The sequence below is a fragment of the Tigriopus californicus genome, chromosome 4, assembly GCF_007210705.1.
Source record: "Tigriopus californicus strain San Diego chromosome 4, Tcal_SD_v2.1, whole genome shotgun sequence".
Classification (NCBI taxonomy): domain Eukaryota; kingdom Metazoa; phylum Arthropoda; class Copepoda; order Harpacticoida; family Harpacticidae; genus Tigriopus; species Tigriopus californicus.
In genome coordinates, this window is record NC_081443.1 from 8,199,541 (window position 1) to 8,222,202 (window position 22,662).

The following is a 22,662-nucleotide window of genomic DNA, read 5'->3' on the forward strand; positions in this document are numbered from 1 at the left end:
ATCGTACTTTAGTCTTTTATTTATTCGAAGTGAAACACGGTAACTTACAATTCGATTGAGTTTAGAGGAAAAAGGGGTTGTGGAGGGGTCAGGCTGGGTGGAGACTGAATTTTGTCCACAAAGGAACTGATTTTTTTTGCTTCTTAAAGCAACCCCTCTTTCTATAGTTTCTGTCATTGCACAATTTCCAGGAAAGGCACCATTGGTTTCCAAATAGGATGGTTTCTCTCCTCAACTAGTCACATATTCGTCCCAAAAAAAATACTTCATTAACACACACTTTACTTGACTCTCATGGACTTTTGCTTGTTCATGTTGGTAAGCATAAGGGAAATATAGCTGGTCAGCAAATCGTCCATTTTATAGCCCAATGAAGTCTCACAAAGCAACTTCGATCCCCTGACCAAGTTCCCAATCGTCATGTGGAAATAGGTATTGCCCGACGACCAATTGGAAATGCGAGTGAAAGGATGGGTTACCAGTACATCCTAAGAGGGGAAAAAAGAATTCAATTACGTGGTGCGACTTTTTCAACACATTTCTTGCCTTTCATACAGCCATTGAGTTCGTTATAACAATCTTACAACTTCATGCCAAAATTCAACCTACCTTGGTCTGGGGATGGATCAAGCTCACACCCTGCTTATTGATAGCGACTAACAGGAGCTCTGGGTAATTTGGGTCAGTGGTTTGTTTGACCTCAAAGAAGGCCGATCCAAATGTAGGCCACCGGTAGATAATTTTCAAAAAGGCGATCTTCGCGTCCTCAGGACTCATCCCGGAGTCTTGATTGTAGGATTTTACGATTTCTCGCTTCCAATCTTGAGCAGACATCTGCTTGATCAAATCGGTTGGGATGAGCTCCCGGAGCATTTGTGGAATCGACTGGAGCTCTTGCTTGGATTCTGCGAACTTCACGCGGTAAATGTGTGCGGCTAGCATACATCCCTCTTCTTTTGTGCATTTATGGTAGCCTGAAAAAGACAAGGCCGAAATAATGTACAGTATACTGTGCAGTCCATGGTGGATACCCCTGGATTTCAAGCCAAACCACTTAAGTGTTCCACTTTCCAAAAGCATATGATGCATTTGTTTTGCTGGAGTAATAGTGGCCTACTACAGTATAATGCAGTCGAGCTCTTCCTTTAGTACACAAGATGTTATGATGAGGTTACCTCTTAATAGTTTTGGGAGCTCCTGGTGGAAGTGGAAAATAACATCTGCGTTCCGGTCTTTGCCTGGAACTGTATTGGTCCAGAGTTTCTTCATGAAGAACACTTGGTATGTGAATTGTGGGGTGGAACCTGGAAGATAATGAGCATGTTCCATGAAAGGAACATTTTTTCGACTGCGGACACAAATTGTTGCTTTGATCCCTCAATTGTGGATTGTCGTCCATTGACGAGAATTTCGACACTTCAGGAAGGCAATCCAGAAGTATATTGGGTTGGCCTTATTCTTCCAAGGTTAATGGCCGAGGGTCTTCTGTTATTGCTCTCATAAGATCAAGGCCAATAGTACGTGAGCGAGCACATACTAATGGTGGGATAATGATAACTGCACAAAGGGGTCTGCTTAACGGACATGATAGAGGCTCTTTTTCTTTATCAAACTCAATCAAACTAATCGCCAATGTACCGGAAACTTTCGTATTAGCTCCGTTATGGGAACGTAAATTACCATCGCGGGTGGGTCTGGCCTTTTTGATCCAATCCGTGAGATGTCGGACGAAATCGAAGAAGAAATCGCCCTCAGGCACCGAGATCACCTTGTCGGCAATTTTGACGAAGAGTGAGAAGCCTTCACTCGAGCGCAGATTGAGGCGTTGGGCGATGCTTTGACAGAAATCTTTGGCACGGGTCGAGGAATCCACTTCAAAGGCCTACCCATGAGCAAATAGAGCGATTGTGAACTTCCTTTTCTTGGCTTTGAAAATGATATTATTGAAACAATACCTCGTCCGTGTCATCAGGGAAGTACACTTTGTGGAAGATTTGAGTGGTCTTGTGTTGAATAGCTTCCACTTCCACTTGGTGGGGAGGGTACTTCCTTTGCCCGTGTCTCAGGGTCTTTTGGAGCCTCTGAATCGAGTCCACAGCAATGGGATGCCTTCTCGTTCTTTGGAACTGACTCAACTCTTTCATGAGAGCTTGTGAACAGGCGAACAAACCCGTGGCCAACCACATCAATTCCCAACCTCTCTCTTCACTCAAGCGATTGCGATTGTCGGTGAGTTGCTTCATGATCTGGCAGTACACCTCGTCTCTGAGGATCTCCTAAAACAGCAATATCCAGATTTTCAAGAAACCATCAAGACAGCGTGTCTTTCTAGAGACACTTACGTGTTTTAAAGGTCCCTCAAAGATTTGATCGGTGAGCTCATTTCCGGTTCGGGTGCGTCGAGACGGCAAATCGCCCATGTATTTGAGCATAGCGTGGAAGATCATGCAGGCTTCTTCTCGGATTTCGTCCTTGTTCATGAGCTTCTTGAGCAGAGGCTGCTTGATGGGTTCGCGGCTGTGGCGCCACAACTCGTCTCCACGAGTTTTCCGGGCGGAACTGATGGTCAAACTCTTGCTGATTGTCCGCTTGGGTGGAGGTCGAAAATGATCTACAGCGTATTCCTCCAGCGTATAGGGCTTCTCCAAGGGATCGATGCCGTTCATTTGGGCGGGGAATAAGCGACGATTGTGTTCCGATGGGTCCATGGTGAAAAGAGCCTGGAATAATGGAGGTTTCCAAGTTTATGCTTCAAGTTGTTGCGTGGCTCGACATTTCAACGGCTTCTGGTTGGCACTGCAGAAATGCCAAGCGGAACTAAGCAAGTGTAAGGTTATTTATTTTCTGCATTTCTTGGCATTTGATTTGACCAAGCAATTGACAAGACAAAATTTCAGTACCGGCAATGACAATCATGGCAAAAACACTCTTTCTTGAAATGACCATAGCATAAACAATTGCTTGGAAAGGGAATTACGAGCAATTCCTGGTATTTGACGCAGCGAGTTCAAAGCATGATGGCAAAAAGTGGGTCAACTTAATTTGGTTGGATGCATGGTCCGTGGCAGCAGTGTCAATGAATGCAGTTGCAACCAATTTTCAACAATCGAATTCTTGCTCAAGACTTTTTCTTGGTTCAAAATCAGAAGCCCACAACAGAACAATGAACTCGTGGACATGGTGTGAACCAAGTCTTGCCAGCAAGTCAATGGATAACAGTTTCGGGAAAGTGAAATCAATGAACACGCCGACAATCGCCGAGTTTCTTTTGTTTTCTCAGATTTTCACCATCTTCACCTTGATAAAGATCGCGTCCCCTTCTCAGCATTCGCTCTGACAGCATACTTCACACCACAAAAACGGAGCCGCATCGTAAACCATACCGACGATTAGTAAAATCAGGAGACACTGACTCTCAACAAGATAAACAGTTTGATTTCTTACCAGAATATCGTCTGGCGGTCGGTTCATGCTTGGTAGGACGTACACGGTCTCCACGGGGAAATCTCCTTGATCGCCGGTTCGTTCGCAGGTGCCTGAGCACCAACCCGAGTTAAGAACGGTCTCGCCCGAATTCTCTTCGTCCAAGAGGATCAGATCACCTCGAACAAGATTCAGGAATGAGGAGCCCTCGGCTGGAATTGAGGGTAAGAAAGCATTGCATGAGAACTGGGAATGGTTGGGCCCATCTTTCGAGGCGTTTTTTCCTCGAAAATCATGGTTGGGAGATGCTCATCAAAATGAGGAAGTTGGCAAGGTATCCGGTAAAGTTGTTGTGCTTGAGGAGGTGCCCTTTGTGACCCCATTTGGATTAAAAATGACAATCAGGAACCCATGAGGTTGGCTATAAACCGCAGTTTTCCTTTCAATTTCAACCAAAAACTGGTATGTTGGTTGGATGAGACTGACGGCATTTTTGAGAGGATGGTTTGGGAATTTAGTAGGTTTCGAAATATTCTAGTCACACATTAGCCACCAAAGAGGGGAAAATGCCCTTCACTTGATGCCCGGCCATGGGAGGTGATGGACGGGTTAGTTCACTTTCGCACAACACACGTGGACTCATATGAAGCCAAGTGAAAATGTGAGTCTACTACACTAGTACTACATTGGCTTGACCAAGCGAGATAGAAACTCGAGATAAGGGCTCACTGCAATGCAAAACATGACCAAAGCTGTTCATGTCGCCGAAGCGCATGTTCTAAAGGGGTTTGTATCTAATCGATCTATAGCGCATGCATCAAATGAAGGGATTTCTCCTTTGTACATTTGGATTTGAGGTGGATGGGCATCGCCCATCAATCGCGTCCTTTAGCGGACCCCATTAACATGGCCATTCGTCAACTGCCACTGAAAACGGAAATTTCAAACCACGTGTCTCATAAGCACTCATTTAAGGCAATATCGTGTGGAGGACTGACGACCAATGAAGAGGATATTTGTATATGAGTTTGGCAAGAGTTGTTGAGCTCGTGTGTAAACAATGGTTGAGTGAAAGTTTCCATGGAATTCTTTCTGCTCTTCCTCCTCCTCCTTCTCTTCTTCTTCTTCCTTCTTCGTTCCTGTCTCTCCTACCATCTCTGCATGACTTTAAAACCATTTTCCTTGATGGATGATCGTGAAAAACCGTGATTTTTGTTCTGGAATGGTCGGTTTGGGTGGGTTTTCCACATGTTTTTTTCCAACCGAAGGCAGCGAAACTTGCGCTATTTTCCCTCAATTACTCCGGATAAGCAAGTGTTGGCTAGCTTGAGGAGAATTGGACAAGTCAATGTGAAACTTGTTCATGTCCACTCCCTTGGACAAGGAGGAAGCAACTCTTTTGTTACCTGGCAATTTCCCTCGGAACAACTCTCTCTTTTGCTTTGAATAAAATGAAAGTGTAATCAGAGCTGGTTCGTTCACTTCCTCGTGATCTTTTTACATTTTCCCTAGGCCGTGCTGGATGGATAATCGGTTAGTCCGAGAGCTTTCAGAGGGGCAGGCAACAATACTAAACTTCCACGTCTCGATCCCTCTTCACCTAAGGCCATGACAAGAACACGTTTTCCTTCCGATGTTTTGTAGTGGAGACCAGAGTGTCCGAAGTAAATCGGTGGGGACTAATTGTGATAATGTTTGTATTCAGAGCAGAAATGAAAGTCCGAGGCCTGTCTTCATCTCGGTTTGTCCTCGGGGGACGGGCTCTAATTTTGAGAATGGCTCCGACATGATGGCATGAAAAATTGGGCTCAGTTTAATGAAGCGAGGCTAAACTGTAGATTTGAGCACACATTATTATCTCTTATTTGTTCATCACTGACATGTGATGGGGAATAGAGAAAAAGGTGATTAAAACAATTGATCACGTCTTAGTGACTCAATAACCTACTTGTACAAGGAGAGATTTGAGGAACTGGGTATCATTAGCTATTTCAAAAACTTCCAACCCTTCTTTCAATGTGAGATTGATAGTTCTACTGGGAAAAGTCTACTCTTTGTAAAATATCTGTCTTCCATTTTCGATGGAGATTAAATCCACAAGACCCACAACTTTTCTTGACATTCATGACTCATTTTGGTACCAAAGTGAATGACAAAATGTGTTTGGACGTTCGTCAACAAAGAACTCATGAGGAATGCAGTTATCTGAGCATTACTGTCAGTAGAGTCGTGGAGATAATGACAAAAATGAAGACATTATTCATGCAGCAATCAAATTTAAGCGTTGACAACGTCGCAATTACCCAGTCAAAAGACGTCTTCCGTACCTGGTGCTTTGTAATCCTGAAGAGCAACCACAAACTTGGATCGCTTCTTGAGTCCCTCCAAGAAGTAGACAACTAAATCTCGGATGTCTTCCGCGTTCGGACTTTGGAAGGTGAACTCTTCACTTCTCACTGTCACCAAAGTGAAGGTTTGGGCGAAGGCCTTGCTGCTTCTGGAAACAAAATTGAGAGTTATGAGTCGAGGGAGAAACCTCTCATTAGCTAAGCCCAATAATTTTGAACCATGGTTGCCAAGAGTTGGTCTCTGCCAAACGAGAATAAGAAAGTATGGAAGAAATGTCTACCATAATGGCGACGAACCCCACGCTAGTTCCTAGTCTCAATTCAGTCATGGGACTGATCAGGATCGATTGAATAAGAATATGTTCCAAAAGGTCGGCATTATCCTCGCACTCTCATCGACCATATTAAAATGAAGCCTCCCTTCACGAGCTCCGGTGGGTTAAAGGATATCTGATCCGAAAGTTGAGAAATCTTTGCCTGATTGATTGAATTTCATTGGGAGTTTTCGTGACCTCGTCATGTTCACGATCAAAGGAGCATGTGTAGAGCGACTCAAGCACAAGGCAGTCAGTCGGTATTGAACACTCCAGAGCCCATCCAGACTCGCTCAATCTTTGGTGATGATCATGATGATCGCTAATGAAATCCATTGGAAATGCGTCATTGACGGAGGTCGAGCCATCTCTCGAGAATCTTTGAGTAAGTATTCTACGTACACACGAAATATGAATGAGCCTGCTGGAAGATTTGGATGCCGCTCGCTACACAAATAAATCCTGGGCTGAAACGGAAAATGGAGAGGATACCATCTGAGTATGAACCATTCATTCTCGTTTTGATAGACTCTGGTCATTCCTGCCTAGTTCATGGACCTCCTGCTTCGTTTCGTCATCATAAGATCGTGCCCAGCATCATCTCACGCCACTTATACGAAATGCATGCCATTTTACGGACTTGCTAGCCAAGATCTCGGCTCTCAAGACCCATTTGCAAGTCTGATTTGATTCCATCAATAACACGAATGCCGATAATACTGGCCAATTCGAAAGTGAATGGAGGAAGGAAGCCTTGTTTCCTAGATGCCGACTGGCATTTGGTAACATTGAATCCTCTGAATCTGAGTTGAACCCTGGGTTATAAGAAAGACGTGGAGGAAGTGAGAGGGGATTAGTATTGGGTGTGGCATCAATCTTTGAGTGATCGAGCCGATGATGGCCTGGATTATTATCCCCTTGGGCTATCAGAGTCACCGACACATTGATGACAGACGTGGAGCGAAATATCAAGATCAGGCCATGTTTTTGATGAATTCTGCCGCGTCTCTTTCCATTGAAAGGGTTGCGAGAGTTTGCTGACGTTTTCAAGATACATGACGGGTTCGTTTGTCTCCCAAATATGGCTGACACTCGGGAATAGGTCTCTAGACTTGGAAGGTGAATATATTCATGATACTCCATTGGTAGATAAAAAAATTTCTCCATTCCAAGAGACTTTTATGGGAACTGGTCATCCTCCAGAAAGAAAACACCTTTGGCCCAACATCCTCTTCAAGATAGGCGACATGTCTTTTTCACGTGGCTGTATCTTGAACGCCAAAACTTAAGAGTCCATATTGGCAGATGCTCAGTACTGAAGATTCGAAAAGAGCGTCGCTCTTATGTGGGAGGGTGAAGAACCTACCTAACATTAACCTTTTGGCCTCTGTCTGTCCGTCGCATTCACTTCCCCATATCTACTATCTGCTTCCCCACCTTCATTCAGTTCAACTAAGTCGGGTTTTTGGCAAAGCTGGCAATCACAGCTCTTTCATCTCTCAAGTACATGGACACGCCATTGAAAGCTTGATATGAGAACCGTACCCTAAATAAAGTTCCCGTTTGAACAATGACATTGATACTTGTCTCTGAGACGAGCAAGTTCAATCGGAAAAGAACCCTGAAATGAATTGAAAGTAGACAGACAAGCAGACAGACGGAAAAAAGTGCTCGAACGAGAATGACGTTGGAACCTTGATGGGACAAAGGGCAACAGTTATCTCTCTGACCATTGCCTTGAACAGTGCAAGAGTCTTTAGATTTGCTGACTTTTGATAGATTTTAGAACCTTAAACCATGTTCTGAGCAAACGAGCGTATCGCCTTCAATTGGACACTCATTTGGCCGTGAAAACCAGGATTTCTCTTTGATTGGCCTTCATTGCGATTTCAGATTAATTGCCACCCTGAGCCATTTCACTGGAAGTTGGTATGTTACCTTAATACCGTAGGCATTTTGATGATGATAATAATAATAATGATGATGATAAAAGTGATAATGGTTGGGCACCTGGCAGACAACCACGATGCATTGGACAACTAGAGCCGACCATTTTGAATCGCGTTTCCTATCTCAAGGTGATGTCCCAAATGTGCAATGGAACCATAAACCGCTCTTTTGAAAACTAGTAATAGTTTTCTTGACGAAGTCGTCGGGGTTTTTCGCTTGGAAGTGTGAGGACTCTTGAGAACCACAAATGAAATCCTCTCAGACACCAGAAGATCCAGAGAGAGATTGGGAAGGAAAATATGCCTGTTTGGAAGCAAGCCCCGCGCTAAAACCCGCGCAACTTTCCCAATATGTTGTGGTTCTTTGGCGAGCTCGATGAATGAGGAATATGGTCTACGATTGGCATTCAAATGACTGTAATCAAAGGATGATAAGACTCTTTTCACGCGGTACACGCACACACAACATCACCATTGTAAGTTAAATTTCCAATTACAGTTCCACATCTTCAGGGAAGCCAAGTCATCTCAGTTCGAATGGCTAATTTTCCATTGCCCGGCCTCCAATTTCACTTCCATGACAAGGATAGAGGAGGCCCCACGACTCAAGTTACATTGGCCATTAACTCCATGAGCCAAAAGGTTATTATCATGGACCAAATGAAAAAAACGAGACCTACTTTTAGTGTGTCCATCCATACAAGAGCGTTGGAAGTTGGTTCCTTCATGGATATTTGACGACCACCTGCATTTTTTGCTACTTGGAAATCTCGCATTCCCTAACATCGAGTGAGTGAGCTCGAAACCAAGTGGAGAGGTAGACGAGAGCGTCAGCCATGAGCTATTCGTAAGCACAAGTACCGTTGCAAATCGACAAATCTACTCGTACCCCGGAGAGTGAAAAAGTCCGTCGAGAAAAGAAATATCTCATCAACACCCTTTACCTGAGGATGGATGGCTCGGGAGAGTGTCACTTGAGTCACTTTGGTCAAACTTCCACAAGCTTACAAATTTGCGTTCTCAAATCTGCACTTTTGGACACTGTTAGGAGAAATGGGGAGGTATTGCCAATACTTGGCCAATGAAGAACACTTGAGCAATGAATGAGGAGTTTCTCTCTGGTGCATTTACAACGGTGCTCTCTTCAGGCCTAAGACGTACACACAACTAACTGAGCCCATATCTACTACACTTCTCGCCATGAGGAGAAGGCAACCAACCGGTATCATGAGCAAGCACCACCAACCAACCAACCATTCAAGCCACCGAGCTGCCAACCAACCAGGGGATCAGCAGTCAAACCAACGTCGATCCGCTAAATCCAACCAGGCCAACCAACCAACTAACCAACTTGGCCGGCGCTCACTCCCCCTCGGGTTTTCTTGAACGGATCATGGATGGATGGATGGAGAGTGTAAAGCGGAAATCCCGAGGCCTACAACCAGTGGCTACTACTGATTCTTCTTCTCCTGGCATCATGCACATGGCGTATGCATAAACTCATAATACACGATGATAAATAATCTCGGGCCTGCTATGGGATTTCATCCGGAAGACATGACAGATGGAAAGACGCAAAGGCAATTATAATAGGTGAGAGGAAGTCATTCCAAATCTCATCCCACCTCCATTGTCTCTCTGTTCAACCATTGAAGTTATCAGCATTTCCAACTTCAAGTGCACAAAGGCACGCAACAAGATCTCTCTCTATTCGGAACCGCAAGCTTGCGGGATCTGGAGTACGAATTTTATGCATTTTTGAGAGACCCCTAAGATTTTTTAATCAACCACCATCAAGCAAAAGTTAGTGACCATTTCGAATCGAACAGGTGTAAAAGAAGACGAAATAAGAGAAACTGCATTTACACCATTCCAATACCGGAAGTTGAGGAAACATGCACCAACCATTAATTTTTCTCCACCTCGCCTTTTTGCTTTGTAGCATGCTCGAAAATCCAAAGTGCAAAATCTCGCATGGAGTTCCTCAAGGAACGTCATGTCACCCCATGCTAGGTTAGCCCAGTTAGTACACGCATGTAAATAACAAGTGGGCGGCTGTTCGAAATAATTTGCACCTCTGACTCTTTGATTTCGATTGCCACATCTTGGGGCGAGGTTAAACGGAATTATTTGCCTTGACATTACACGGATTAATCCGTAAAAAATCTTTCATAAAATGAAAGGGTGTTGGCGGAAGTAGTAGTCAATGACGGATGGTGTGGAAAGTAAATTGATCCACCAAAAAACATTGCAAATTTTCCTTCCGATCCATTTTTTATGTTGACTCACACAAAATTGGTTCTTTGATGGATAGGCTGCTTTATTAGCATGAGGGGTTAGTTGCCATCTTCCCTGGAGTGAAGTGAAAAGTCTTGATATTCCAGTGCGTCAGTTAATAAATTCTCATCTTAAGTCTGCAACAACCGTGAATTCCTATTGACTAGATTTGTTTCGTCATGGGAGGTAGTCAATCGAAAACCCATGTCAATATTGAACGATCCATAGAGATGTGGTAAGAAGCATTTCAAGGGAGATTTTGACGCACGAGTCCATCATTCTTCTGTTCAAAAATCTGTTTAAAATCCAGTTCCGAATCGTTGAGGCACGACAGCCGATGAGAAAACCAGAAAAAAACACCGTACCAAATTCAACCCAGGCGGTTTGTTTCATGCCTATGATCAAACTAATTGAAGTTTTACTCATCAAAACACGATGTAAGGTGCCTTTGAATCATTTTGTTCTGACCAGTAACTCATTTCAAATCATGATATGCGATGATAACCGACCCAGTTGGAATGTGTCTCACATCACGATCTCATCGCTCTTGGCGAGAAGATAAAAAATCGTGAATGAATAAACTCCACACGACTAGGGAGTACCTACAAAGTGCCTTGAGGGGGGAAAATCCAGCTCTCAAAAATCAATTCGCCCATCTTTTCTTTACCTGAACTGATCAAACAAATGCTCTCTTTTGACAAAGATGTATGATAAAGCTGGTTGGTGTGGCTTTTGGCCAAATGGGTCGAGGAAATGAGGTCAGCAAACGCAATGAGCATGACAATCTTAACTAATCCTTTTAATGCACTTTGTGCACAACTGTTCGGCTGATTCATGTTGAAGCCACGATTTCTTTACTGAAAGGTAAACCACAAAGGACCATAGGGCTAATTGACAGAGCGTTGAAATGAGGACGAAATAATTACATGCTGCTCTTTAGATTGTAACGCCGATGGTTTCCTCAAAAGGATAAGTTGAGTTAGCACTTGAACTTAGTTTGCCCAAGGCCCTGACATTCAGCATCCCACTCGGAAATTGATGATTTCAAGAGCGAGGCTTGAGATTTTTATCTACATTAAGTCAGGCAGAGATGAGGTCTGCAATTTTTTGGTCAATCTATGGCTTCCTTAGCACAGAACTAAAAGGTGTGTGAGTTGAGACTAGAAATATTGAACTGTCTCTAAAAAAATCAGAAAAAATGATTTAAAAAAATAATTCTAAAAGAGTTGAGTTTTTTGAAAACCTGCTAACTCTGCTGAGAGTATGCACCGCATACAACAGGTGAAGCTTGGCAACTAAAAAGTTGTTGGGGTGCGGTTTCTAATCGTAGGGGTGCTACTCTCAATCAGCTGGGTTAAGAACCACTTCAATAGTTGTTATTTAAGCCGTTGTTGAAAACCACAACAATCCTTCAATGATTTATCTTCGCTTTAGCTTCTTCTCAATGTTTGAGTTAACATTGATTAATTGGAGTTTTGTCCAAGTTATTTATTTGGTCAATTTTCCGTAACAAATTGCGAATGATTGTAATTTGAACGAGAGCTGGTAAAAGTGAATGAAAAGAAACATTTCTGACTAAAATTCTGCTCTAGTGAATATCCAACTCAAATTTGCACCGACTGAAAATGTGTCACTTTGGCCAAACAAACAACTCACATTAGAAAATGGCTGACAAGACTGAAGAATCTAACTCTCCACCAGGCAAAACTACTCAAGTCAATACACTATGCTAAACAGCCAGAACGTGGAAGGCTATAATTTTCACATGAATAGCGATAAATCGAGAAATTGACCCGAGTGTTGTTGGTCTTGGCAAAACCTAATCGTATTCGTTAAAAATGTCAGACTTGATTTAACGAAGTTCATTTTTCAGATCAGTTATGTTAACTCTGAGACAATTCGCTTCGCCATCAACCCTTTATTTTCATTTTCATTATCAATTATCCATTGTCAAATGGTTAAACAACGTTGAATTTTGGCGCAGATGGTTGCATAGGTAACATTTCTTTAACATATAACTTCTTTTTGTCGAGTGATTTTGCTCGGAATTTTAAGAGAAATAAAATAGGCATGCAATAGTCCTTGTCATTGCGCAGAGGAAGCGCCCTCTGCTCTGTCTAGGTGCGAACAAACAAATGCAAAAAACGAGAGAATACGATCTAAGATGTCAGACTTTATCAAGATATTATTTAATGAACAATGTATTGCCTAGGTTCTGTGACACAACTAGTGCTGTAAGCCACCGACTCTTCTGAGAAATGTTTCAAACCGCTATGGCTAACATTCCGAACAATTATGCCATGTACTGTAAATCAGAATTACACAAGAAGTTGTATACTGTATGATTGATTACTCGCCAACTCTTTTGCAATCATCATTTCCAGCAAAATAGTATTAGGAAAACACTTGTAAACTTTTCAATCATCATTTTTGCTAAACTGGCCTTTTAGCGCTTTCGCACAATTTAAAGGAAAATATGATGATGAAAAGTTGCTGGTATGCTACAAGTATACAATACAACATATAGCTCTCTGTTTGTCCCTATTTGGATGCCGAAAGGGTTTGTTTTTTTTTACTTTCATAGGCTTTGAAAAGTCTCTCAGAAGGGTTGGTAGTGTACTTTTTGTGTTGGAAGAGATCAGCAATAAGTTGTTCAGCGAAAAATGCCTTGTCAAAGTCAGGCATCTTAGAGCATATTCTTGTGTTTCTAAATTTGTTTGTCCGCAACGAGAGGAGGAAGAGAGTTGAATGAAAAGTACTGCTGAGTAATTTTTACATATCATCGTAAATTCCTTCTATTTTTAAGAACACAAATGTAATAAATGTAAATTGAATAAACTATCGTTGCTCCTTCATGCAATGAATCTGTTAAGCCAATTCAAAAATTCAATTCGCAGTTCTTTCCAACTAAGGAATTTCATATAAAGACTCGCCTTCCACGACTTGATTTTGAGAATGTGTTGCACATCTATTTGTATTTTCTCACGAATGTAAACTCTCGCTCAAGTTATGCGCACCCTATCAACGATTTATACCTGTTAAGCAACTTGTTGGTACCAAAACGCACCCGATATTGTTTGATAAATTAGATTCTTTTCTTCATCAGTCAGGCAAAGGTTTGGAATTTATCTAAAAGCACTTAAGAAAATAACTCCCTCTCTTCGCCCGTCTTTACGTTATGGCAACTTTTAAAGTAAATGTTAGAAAAATACAGTTTCCTCGTTAGTCATCCGGACACGACTGCCCTGTTATCCCTGAAGTTTGCTTGAATTGAAACTTGTTCCAGCCCGTTTTTTGTTTGATTGAGAGGCCCTTAATTGAACTTACTTTTGACTGGACACACTGGTGATCTCGGGGAATGAGAGCTCCAATAGAACTTGCTCTTGGTCATCCACCACATACACACCCGTCCAATTCACCGCGATAATCACATCGTTCTTGGGCAAATTTGGTCCTGAAAGAATACACGCCAAAAGATTAATCAAGTTTCCTCACTTAAGTGTTAGATATCTTAGCCGGTTTTCAATTAAGATTACTTTCTTGTTCGTGCATTTCACGCTTTGAGAGCCTTGTTTTGTCGTGGTGAAATGCGAACCCAGTTCTCTAGATTCAGCTAATTCGGTCAGTGGTTAATGGCTTGATTTACAATGACAGTTCACAACCAGGATCGAGAAACACGACGTTCTCAGTGGGCAAGACCGACTCGCTTGGCCTCGTTTCGATTTGCATGAATGGCCAATAATAAAATCTGTCACACTTTGCGGTCTCAAGAAACTTTTATATCTACATAAAAAGGGCCACTCCTTGTCCACTTCAGCTCGAAGCGATTGTTTAAAAGTCACTCTCATGCACTAAGTTGGATCTACTTTGACTTGGGAACTCACCAGAGTATCGGAAAGCTTCGTAAAACCTGGAGAAAAGCAAAGGCCACTTGTATTTGGCGTAGCTCACAACGTCCTCCTTCACTTTCAAAACTGGCACCTTGTCTTTGATGTAGTAGCTCTACAATAGGAAAGGTTCATTAATCTTTGTAGAAAAAATTAATATAACCACCTAAGATGGGAATAGCCCCACAATACCTTCTTGTAAGCTTGTATGATGAGTTGATGCCAAGTTTCCATAGCGTTATCTCTTTGCAGGCAATAGTCCGGGATGTAATTGGGCAAGAGACTGAAGAGGCGCTCCGTGTTCAAATCAACACCATATTCGATGTAGTATTGTTGGGCGGCGATCATGGCCAAGTCCTCTTCCTTCTCACAGCGATATTCGCCAAATTTGACTCCTCTCACATTCTGTTGATAAATGAGGTTGGTGGCCACTTGGTCCTCTGTTGGATCATGCCAAGGGGAGAAGATCTCTTTGCGGAAGAATAACCGCCAGGGGGCGTTTCGTTCTTGAGCTCCCTGTTCTTTGGCGTATTGCTCGCATTGGGAAATGGCATCCATCACATGGTCCCCTCCACTCCCCAAAGAAGACACCTGAGAGGTGCACAAGCATTACAATGAAAGTTGTTTTGGGTTAACATATTATGCATGGAGTATCTCGTGCGTACCTTGTCAAATAATGCGATGTAGAGTGAGAATCCAAACTGGTCCTTGAGTCCGATTTTGTCACTCAGTTGATTGCACAGTTCTCTGGCTGTTGTGGCTGAGTCTGCCAACAAAGTTTTTGTGGTCCCGTCCATGAACGTGATTGGTAGCATGAGAGGTTTCTTGGATTTTGTGGCCTGTAAAGAGAAAACTTATTGGTCAGGTTTAAGAAGAAACTGGTAGTTAAACGAGCAAATTAGCACCTGAAGCTCCAACCAAGATGGTGGTTGATTTCGGGTGCCATTGTTGAATGTCCTCTTGAGTCGTTCCTCGCAGTATGGTGCGTAACCTGGCGGTCCGTCTCGGATAAACGATCGGAGATGTTTCACAAAGTTATCTGATGGGGCAAAACATCCCACACAAAGAGACAGGAGAATCCATCCACGGGCATGGGACGATTTGGAGGGATTACTGGTGAGCTGCTTGCAAATCTGGCAATACACCTCATCCCGAAGCTCGGCCCGGAGAATTCCGTGACCAATGATGAAGTGAAGCTTCTCCAAATTCGAAGTGGGTCTGGACTCCAACCACGAATTATACGAATCCGCAGTGTACTCCTCTTCCTGCAGCTTCCGCTTGATCTCATCCCCCATCTTGTTTTTCCTCTTGAGGGTCAAGGACACGAGTTTGTGACTGAAACCAATTAAAAAATAACATATCATCGCTTCATGAAATGTATCTACTAGGATTCTAAAAACACTTACCGGATGGATCGTTGCTTCTCTTTGATTACGGCAGCAGTATCACCGTTCAAGGTGCCGTTTTGAGGGTCCATGCCCATTAATTGAGCCTCTTGGAACTCTTTACTTTTGATGAAGTTTCTGCCCAAGGTGGCAGTGACTTTGGTCATGACCGACGTGTTGTCATTTTCCAACATGTGAAATTTCGGTTCAGGGAGATCACCCATGAATCTCAAGATAGTGATCCACAAGGCCAAAGCAGCCTACATGACGAAATTGGAACGTGTGTTTCATTGGTGAAGAAGACAGTAGGAAATAAGTCGAGAATTTACCAATTGATCTCCTTGGGTTTGAAGTGGAAGGAGTGAGTGTTTTAGCGGCTTCCGGGCATATTGATGGGAGTATTGCCCTTGAAAATAAGTAGCTGCGAACTTTTGGAACTTGTACTCTGAGAGGTCCTCATGATCTTCGGGAGTGACGGGTACACCCATGATAATATCACTGTTTTGGATGCTCTATAATAGATGATGCACAAAGAAACAGATAATTGCACAACGCTTGAACCCACTTATATCAAAATCTCACCTTTGGAGCTGGCAAATCTCGGAAGGCGCTTGGAGCTTGTGACTCACTGACAGAATCCTTTTGATCCTCCAGGAATCCGAACATGTCATCAACAACGGCAGAATCGTCGATGGGCTGATCAGCGCGAATTTCTGCGAATTTCATTTTTTCCCGATTGACTCTCATCATTTCCACCTTAAAACGCTCTTCTTCATTCTCGCGCCTGTTGATGTCATCAATGGTCTCTTGGAAGTGCTTTTCCGCGATTTCAATGGCCTTCTTCTTGCCATACTTCTTCTCCAATTCGCGAGCCTCTTGCTCCTTGGCTTTTCGTGCACGATACTCGACCTGAAAAAAGCGCAATGTATTTTCGTTTTTTCAAAGTTCATCCAAAAAGTCAAAGGACAAAGGTCTAAGAAAAACTCACCCGAAGTTTACGAAATTGTTTCTGTGCAATCATCTTTCGCACATGACTCTGGATTTTGATCACAGCCCACATTTTTCGCCCAAAGTTCTTACGGACCACATAGCCGCGACATCTGGCTTGCAATTGGACGATATGCCCTCGAAGATGTTTGAATTTGTGGGACAGGACCCTGGACCGGATCAAGGCCTGGAGTCTCATGTATCCGGTCCTCATTTGATGATACTTTTTCTTCCCGTTGTAAGCTCGGAAGTTCTTCTGAATGACCACGGCTGCGGCTCGCATCTTCAAGAACCGTCTTCGGTGATACCAGCCTCGAATGCAACGCTGGAGGACGAGGATCTTGCGTGTGAGCACGCGATCTCGCTCTTGTTCCAGGAACAAATCCTGGGCATCCTTTAGAAACACCTTCGTCCGTCCCAATTGATAATCGGCTTTTCCCAGAACGGCTTGGCAAATTTTTGACGTGGCCCCTTGGCAATCTCTCTGAAAGACATGAACATTATTCAGTCGATAGATACTTGACCTTACGTCAGGACAGATTACACGCTTTAAGATCTTTGTCGTGATTTAATGAGTGATAAGAGGGAACTTACCAATTTATGCGCCGGGGGGCAACCTGTTATCAAAAATCGATATCGGTCCACGAACTCGTTGAAGGTGTGTCGAATCGGATAACCAGCTCGACGGATCCGAATAGTTTCCATCATGCCCGAGTATCGCAATTGTCGGCAGCACAACTCCCGATCAAACATCTAAAAGGCCACAATGTATTAAGTAGACAGATATGTTGCTTTCACCAAATTTCTCACTCCCTACCATTGGTTTCTTGAATTCGTTAGGCTTGACACATCGCACGAAGAAAGGGTTGCATTGACCCAAAGTGTGCATGAGCATCTCCAAACTCTTCTTGAACTGCGAGGATAAAGTTGGGGCCCGTTTTCTCGTCTCGGATCCCATGCTCAAATCACCGGCAAAGATTTGTTGCAAGAATCGGTTTTTAGACACATGGATCAGCTGCAGAAGATCTGCACTGAAGGTGTCTCTGTTCTTGTCCAAGAAGCTTCTCGTGTCATAGAACACCACTCCTGCGAAATGATTCAAACCAAAGGAAGTGTTGATGTCCGATTTGGGTTTCAAGTAGTTCCGATTCGTTCCGTGACGTTGATGAAGTTTATTCAAGAGAGTTTGATCGCTTCCCTAGGAACAAAACGGAAGATGCGTTTGAAATGTTCGGTAACCATGGCCAAATTAAAGCCATTTGTTTACCTTGGGGAATTTGCTTTCTTCGTCAATGAGAGCCATCAAGTTCAAGGGTCGGATGGCAATCAAATCCAGGGCCTCTTGGTTATCCACAAACTCGATGTGATGCCAATTGATGGCCTCCAAGTTATACTCCTCTTGTTCCAGTTTGAAAATGTGCTGCACAAAGAATTGCTGGAGGTTCTCATTGGCAAAGTTGATGCAGAATTGCTCAAAGGAGTTGGATTCAAAGTTTTCGAATCCAAAGATGTCGAGTACTCCGATACTGCATCGTTCATTGGAATCTTTCAAGTCCGGCTTGAACACGGCGGTGTTGATTTTTCGCACTATGTGAATAAAGAGCCGCCCGTAAATCCCCTTGGAAAATGCGTCCCGAACGTCTTTGGATTGATGCATATTCAAAGTGGAAACCACGGTCTCTCCTTGAGCGAAGATGGTCCTCGAAGTCAAGGCATCGATTAGAGCTTGCTTGTCCAGACCCAGGATGGCGGCAACGCGTTCAACATTGGATTGATCCGGGATGTCGGTGGCGTCAAGATTGTCCACAACTTTGCCCTTGTACTTGATGTTGCCCATGTGCAAAAGGGCTGCTAAGATCTTGAGAATATCCCAGATCTCTTGATCGGTCATCATTAGAACCTTCATGGCGGATCGAATGTCGGCAAATTCGGCTGCGTCATCTCGACCATCACACACGGTACTTCCACCCTATTAGAAGAGAGGTGTAATATAAAATCGAATTCCTCAAGCGATCCGAAACGATAATCTTTAAGAGTTTCCGAGATCAGAAGGGTTAATGTGATGACGTGCATTTGGCATGATGGATTACATAAAGGTTAGATAAATGATAAAGCCCTGCGTGGACCCAGGATGGATATCGGAAGTGGACTTACTCCTGTCAAATATTTGTAGTGTGAGGCATCCTTGAGTTCCAATTTGGCTTTGTGCTCCTTGGAGAGACCCGCTAGCATGCAATAGAAGATGTGGTAGTTCCTTTCCTCCGGCATTTGATTGACAATCCTGGACTTTTCCAAGAGATATTGCTCTATCTTGGCCCCCTCAATCACCCCATTCCGATTGAAGATGATGTCGATGTATTTCCCGAATCGGGATGAGTTGTCATTGCGAATGGTTTTGGCGTTACCAAATGCTTCCAAAATGGGATTGGCCTCCAGGATCTGTTGTTCGATCCACGAGTGCTTTCCACTAATAGCGGCTAAATACTGAAGGATCAGCTTGGTGCTCTCCGTTTTGCCCGCTCCGGATTCACCACTGATGACGATACATTGATTTTGTTTCGTCCGACGCATCAATGAGTAACTGTTATCTCCAATAGCAAAGATGTGAGGAGGAAGCTCTCCAATTTTCTTCTCTTTGTACAATTTGATTTGCTCTGCAGTGTAGATAGGTAGGATCTGGTAAGGGTTCACGGCCACCAAAATTGAGCCCGTGTAGGTCTGAAAGAAAGAACGAGGAATACTTCTTTCAATCATGAATAGGGCTCACATTGGTCGTGACAATGGCATCCACTTACGTAGATGAGGTTTTCGTTGTAGCGAATGAGCAAATTTCTGAGGATGCCAGCCTCGTGAAGGTCGCCTAAACTGATCATATCCTCGACCCCCTGCACCGACGTGGGGTGCATGGCTTTGATTCGCCTTTCGGGAGTCAGCCATAATTCGTTGCCGTCGTCGTCGACCACCTGTAATTCAGGTTGGTTTTCCGTTCAAAAACACACCAACGAACCATTGGAATCCGTCGATGATATTGTTCGATTTGATTGTTACCTGAATTTTACGGCCTTCCGCTGATATCACCCGAGCTCCAATGGCCACATCGAACTCACGTCTGGACACGGGCTCGATCCAAATGTAGTCACCCTGAAACGAAATGCAACAAGTTAGCATTCACACCAGTTTTGAGCTTGGAGGATGACGTCTCCTAGTAATGTTACATCCTTCTAAGAACCACCACCATTTGCAGGTGAGGTGAGGGCCATTTTGCACTTACGACAATGAGCACTTGTTTCTCAGAATTGTCTTTGCCCATCTTGCTTGGTTGGCTGAACGGTCTCCCAAGGCGAGGAGACCAAAGCCAACAATCTGGACAAGGTGGTGTGCACTGAAGTGGCGTGTGATTGTGGGAGAATCAGAAACCTAGTTCGAAATGGGAAAACTGTTTCATCCCCCTTGTCGTCGAAAGAGACAGAACGATTACATTCTTCAATCACTTGGCCAGAAATTATGACGTTTGCTAGGCTCGGGTGAGAGGAGATAAGGTGGCCGATAACGAGTTCAAGTTAATGCAATATAATTTGTCAGCCTTCCAAGCTTTAACTTGTAGAAGAGCCGATAAGTGATCTTGTTCAGGAATGTCGAGTTAAAAGCTCCATCTATAGAGTTGTCATTGACAGTAATGCACTTGCTATCTTTTGAATATGCGTGAGGATGCTTAAACAATTGCCTTGAAAAGCATCGTTGAACCAAAACCCGATTTCCCTGATAGCGTGTCGACTTAAAAAATGAGACTGATCCAACCGAAAGGCACAATGTCCATCTCTACCACTCTTATTTATTACTTTTGTATGGCTTCCATGTTCCTCCGAATAATTCCTATTAAGATCGCATTCGAAAAAGCATATCTCTTATCCTTGACCCTAAATGTAAGAAGTCAATCCTACTGACCCCTTTGAGCGAATATTTGGATTTACTCGCCATATTGAATCATGTACGTAGATACCACCATGCAGTAGCTGTATGAACGAAGTACAGTTATATTGTTGACATCTGCTACCGCGGGCGGTGCTGTTCAAAGCCTCCGAGCTCCGAAAGAAATCCAAAATGAAAAGGATTTGGCTTGAGCATCCATCGCTGGTGTGCTCGGCAATCGCTAAATTGATTTCCTCTCGTGGAATTAAAGTCAAAAAAGAAAGATTCCGTGCGGACGGATGCTAGATTATATCCATTGATAGCACTCATTCCGGACTTCCGGTTCAATCCGTATTTTCATTTAAGGGCTCCATGCACTCAACGTCAACCAGTCAACCATCAACAAGTAGCACTTCAAATACATTACAGAGTCGCCTCAAAATGTGGTGCCGCATACCGACAATAACGTACATATTATGCGTATACTCGTGCTGTAGTGCCCCTCCTCCGGTTCTACTAAATCCCACGTCTATGGGCGGGAGGTGCCATTTCCAATCTAATTTACGATGAACAATGGTCTGGATGGATAGACAACCACAAAAGTATGCGCTGCTTGTTTGACATTCAAATTCGGATTTGTGAACACAAATGGCTTTTCCTCGGTTTCAGCTGACTCACTGCTTCCCTTTTTTTTCTCTTTGGTCACGAGGATTGCCGATTCGAATCCCATCTGGTTTCCCTTCAGGCGGTGCGGTTCATGCAGAATGTGAAGTCTGAATAAGGTCAATAATATGGGCTCGAATCAAGTTGTATTCAATGCACATTTTTGGTTGTTCGGCATCACGATATCGAAATGATGCGGCTTGTTTTGAAGTCGCCAGATCCATCACCGCACGACGTGTATTACTCGGTTTTGGGAGAAAGTGGGGGAATCGAGCCTGATTTCTCGGTGATGTATTTTTCTCCCTCATTTCACGGTTCCTTTTTTTCCTTTGTTGTCGAGAAGAATCTGAGGCGATTCCCGTACAATTATGCAAAACGTCTTCCCAATTTCTCAGCGATTGGAGCTTCTTGCATGCCTGTGCCAATGTGGAGGAGGACATCATCCTACCTTTCACAGAGCTCCAGGTGGTCATTGAAATTCTTCGAAACAAGAGAAAATCTCATTTCGTGACATGGTTGGTCTTTAGGGAGTCTTGTTGAACACAAGAAGCGCCACTCAGTTCAAAAGTACTGACAATTGTCAAGTGGAAGTGTCTTTCATTCATCTTTTTTGTACTGGCTTCCTTCTCGCTGCAACAGCTGACTTAGACTTGAGAAAATGGAAACAATTCCCTACACAATGAGAGCAATGTACACAAAGCGAATGCCTTCTTTGGGATGGGGGAAAGTATCCACTTCAATCAAATAAGTACACTTACTTAAGATGTGCCAGTTTCAAAGATCCTACCGGTGCACGGCTTGTGTATACTGTACATATTCCAAGATAAATCAATGCGTGAGAAATGTCTATTTGTCTCGTTTAGCCATGAACCCCAGCCCAGCTCACATTGGCAATTGTAACATATTTCTTCCAAATTGGAGTTAGTGGGAGGGAGGCTTAAGGGACTTCAACGAGGATGAGAACTGGCCTCTCCCACACAAAGCACGCTTGGATTGGGTTTAAGCTTTGAAGAGGCAATGAGAAGCTAGAATCCTACGCCCAAGCCAACTTATCATCACGGCTATTACCTTCATGGGCATTTTCCACCCTCTCAAGTTTGAGGAGCAATCTCATTAATTCTCCCAACAAGTCGCCAACTCGTTTGACACCCAATGGGCATCAAGTGGAACGGCACATTATGCGCCTCGACGTCTTGACATCGAGTTATGATGTTTTGATAACATTTTCAAAACGGACAGGTTGTGAACTAATTCGATGATACAGGTGTCGTATAGATCGATTTGAAAGATTTCCAAGAACTTTTGTCTTACCCTAGTGACGATAACCATCTTGTTGGTTTTATCTTAAGTAGAGGCGGATACGTTTTCCGATAAGATGGTCCTCATTCCTGGTTTGATCTGGAAAATTAGGTTGAGAGAACATGAAATTACTTACCATAAAATCAGAGGCAAACAATCAGAATTTGGAACAAAGATATATTTTGACCCATTTTTATATTGATATTGGTGACAAAGAGGTA

At 43.4% G+C, this 22,662-nt stretch overlaps 1 protein-coding gene across 2 annotated transcripts; it reads right to left on the reverse strand.

Annotated features, from left to right (window-relative positions):
• Position 1: 1 nt before the first annotated feature.
• Positions 2-22,513, reverse strand: LOC131879850 (myosin-VIIa-like). Of its 2 annotated transcripts, none has more exons than XM_059226299.1 (24): positions 22,454-22,513; positions 19,619-19,711; positions 19,366-19,533; positions 18,725-19,288; positions 17,838-18,539; positions 17,388-17,768; positions 17,165-17,323; positions 16,572-17,054; positions 16,166-16,492; positions 15,913-16,095; positions 15,605-15,843; positions 15,104-15,533; positions 14,864-15,037; positions 14,391-14,789; positions 14,196-14,313; positions 13,639-13,765; positions 5,751-5,920; positions 3,445-3,635; positions 2,343-2,720; positions 1,956-2,276; positions 1,681-1,882; positions 1,176-1,304; positions 610-974; positions 2-488 (listed from the first exon to the last, which is right to left on the reverse strand). In XM_059226299.1, the coding sequence occupies exons 1-24, from the start codon at positions 22,469-22,471 to the stop codon at positions 282-284; spliced, it is 6,528 nt and encodes a 2,175-aa protein (XP_059082282.1). In that variant the 5' UTR covers positions 22,472-22,513; the 3' UTR covers positions 2-281. The 2 variants fall into 2 exon arrangements, with proteins under 2 accessions (XP_059082282.1, XP_059082281.1); XM_059226298.1 differs by lacking the exon at positions 22,454-22,513 and adding an exon at positions 19,842-20,308.
• Between the last annotated feature and the right edge of the window lie 149 nt (positions 22,514-22,662).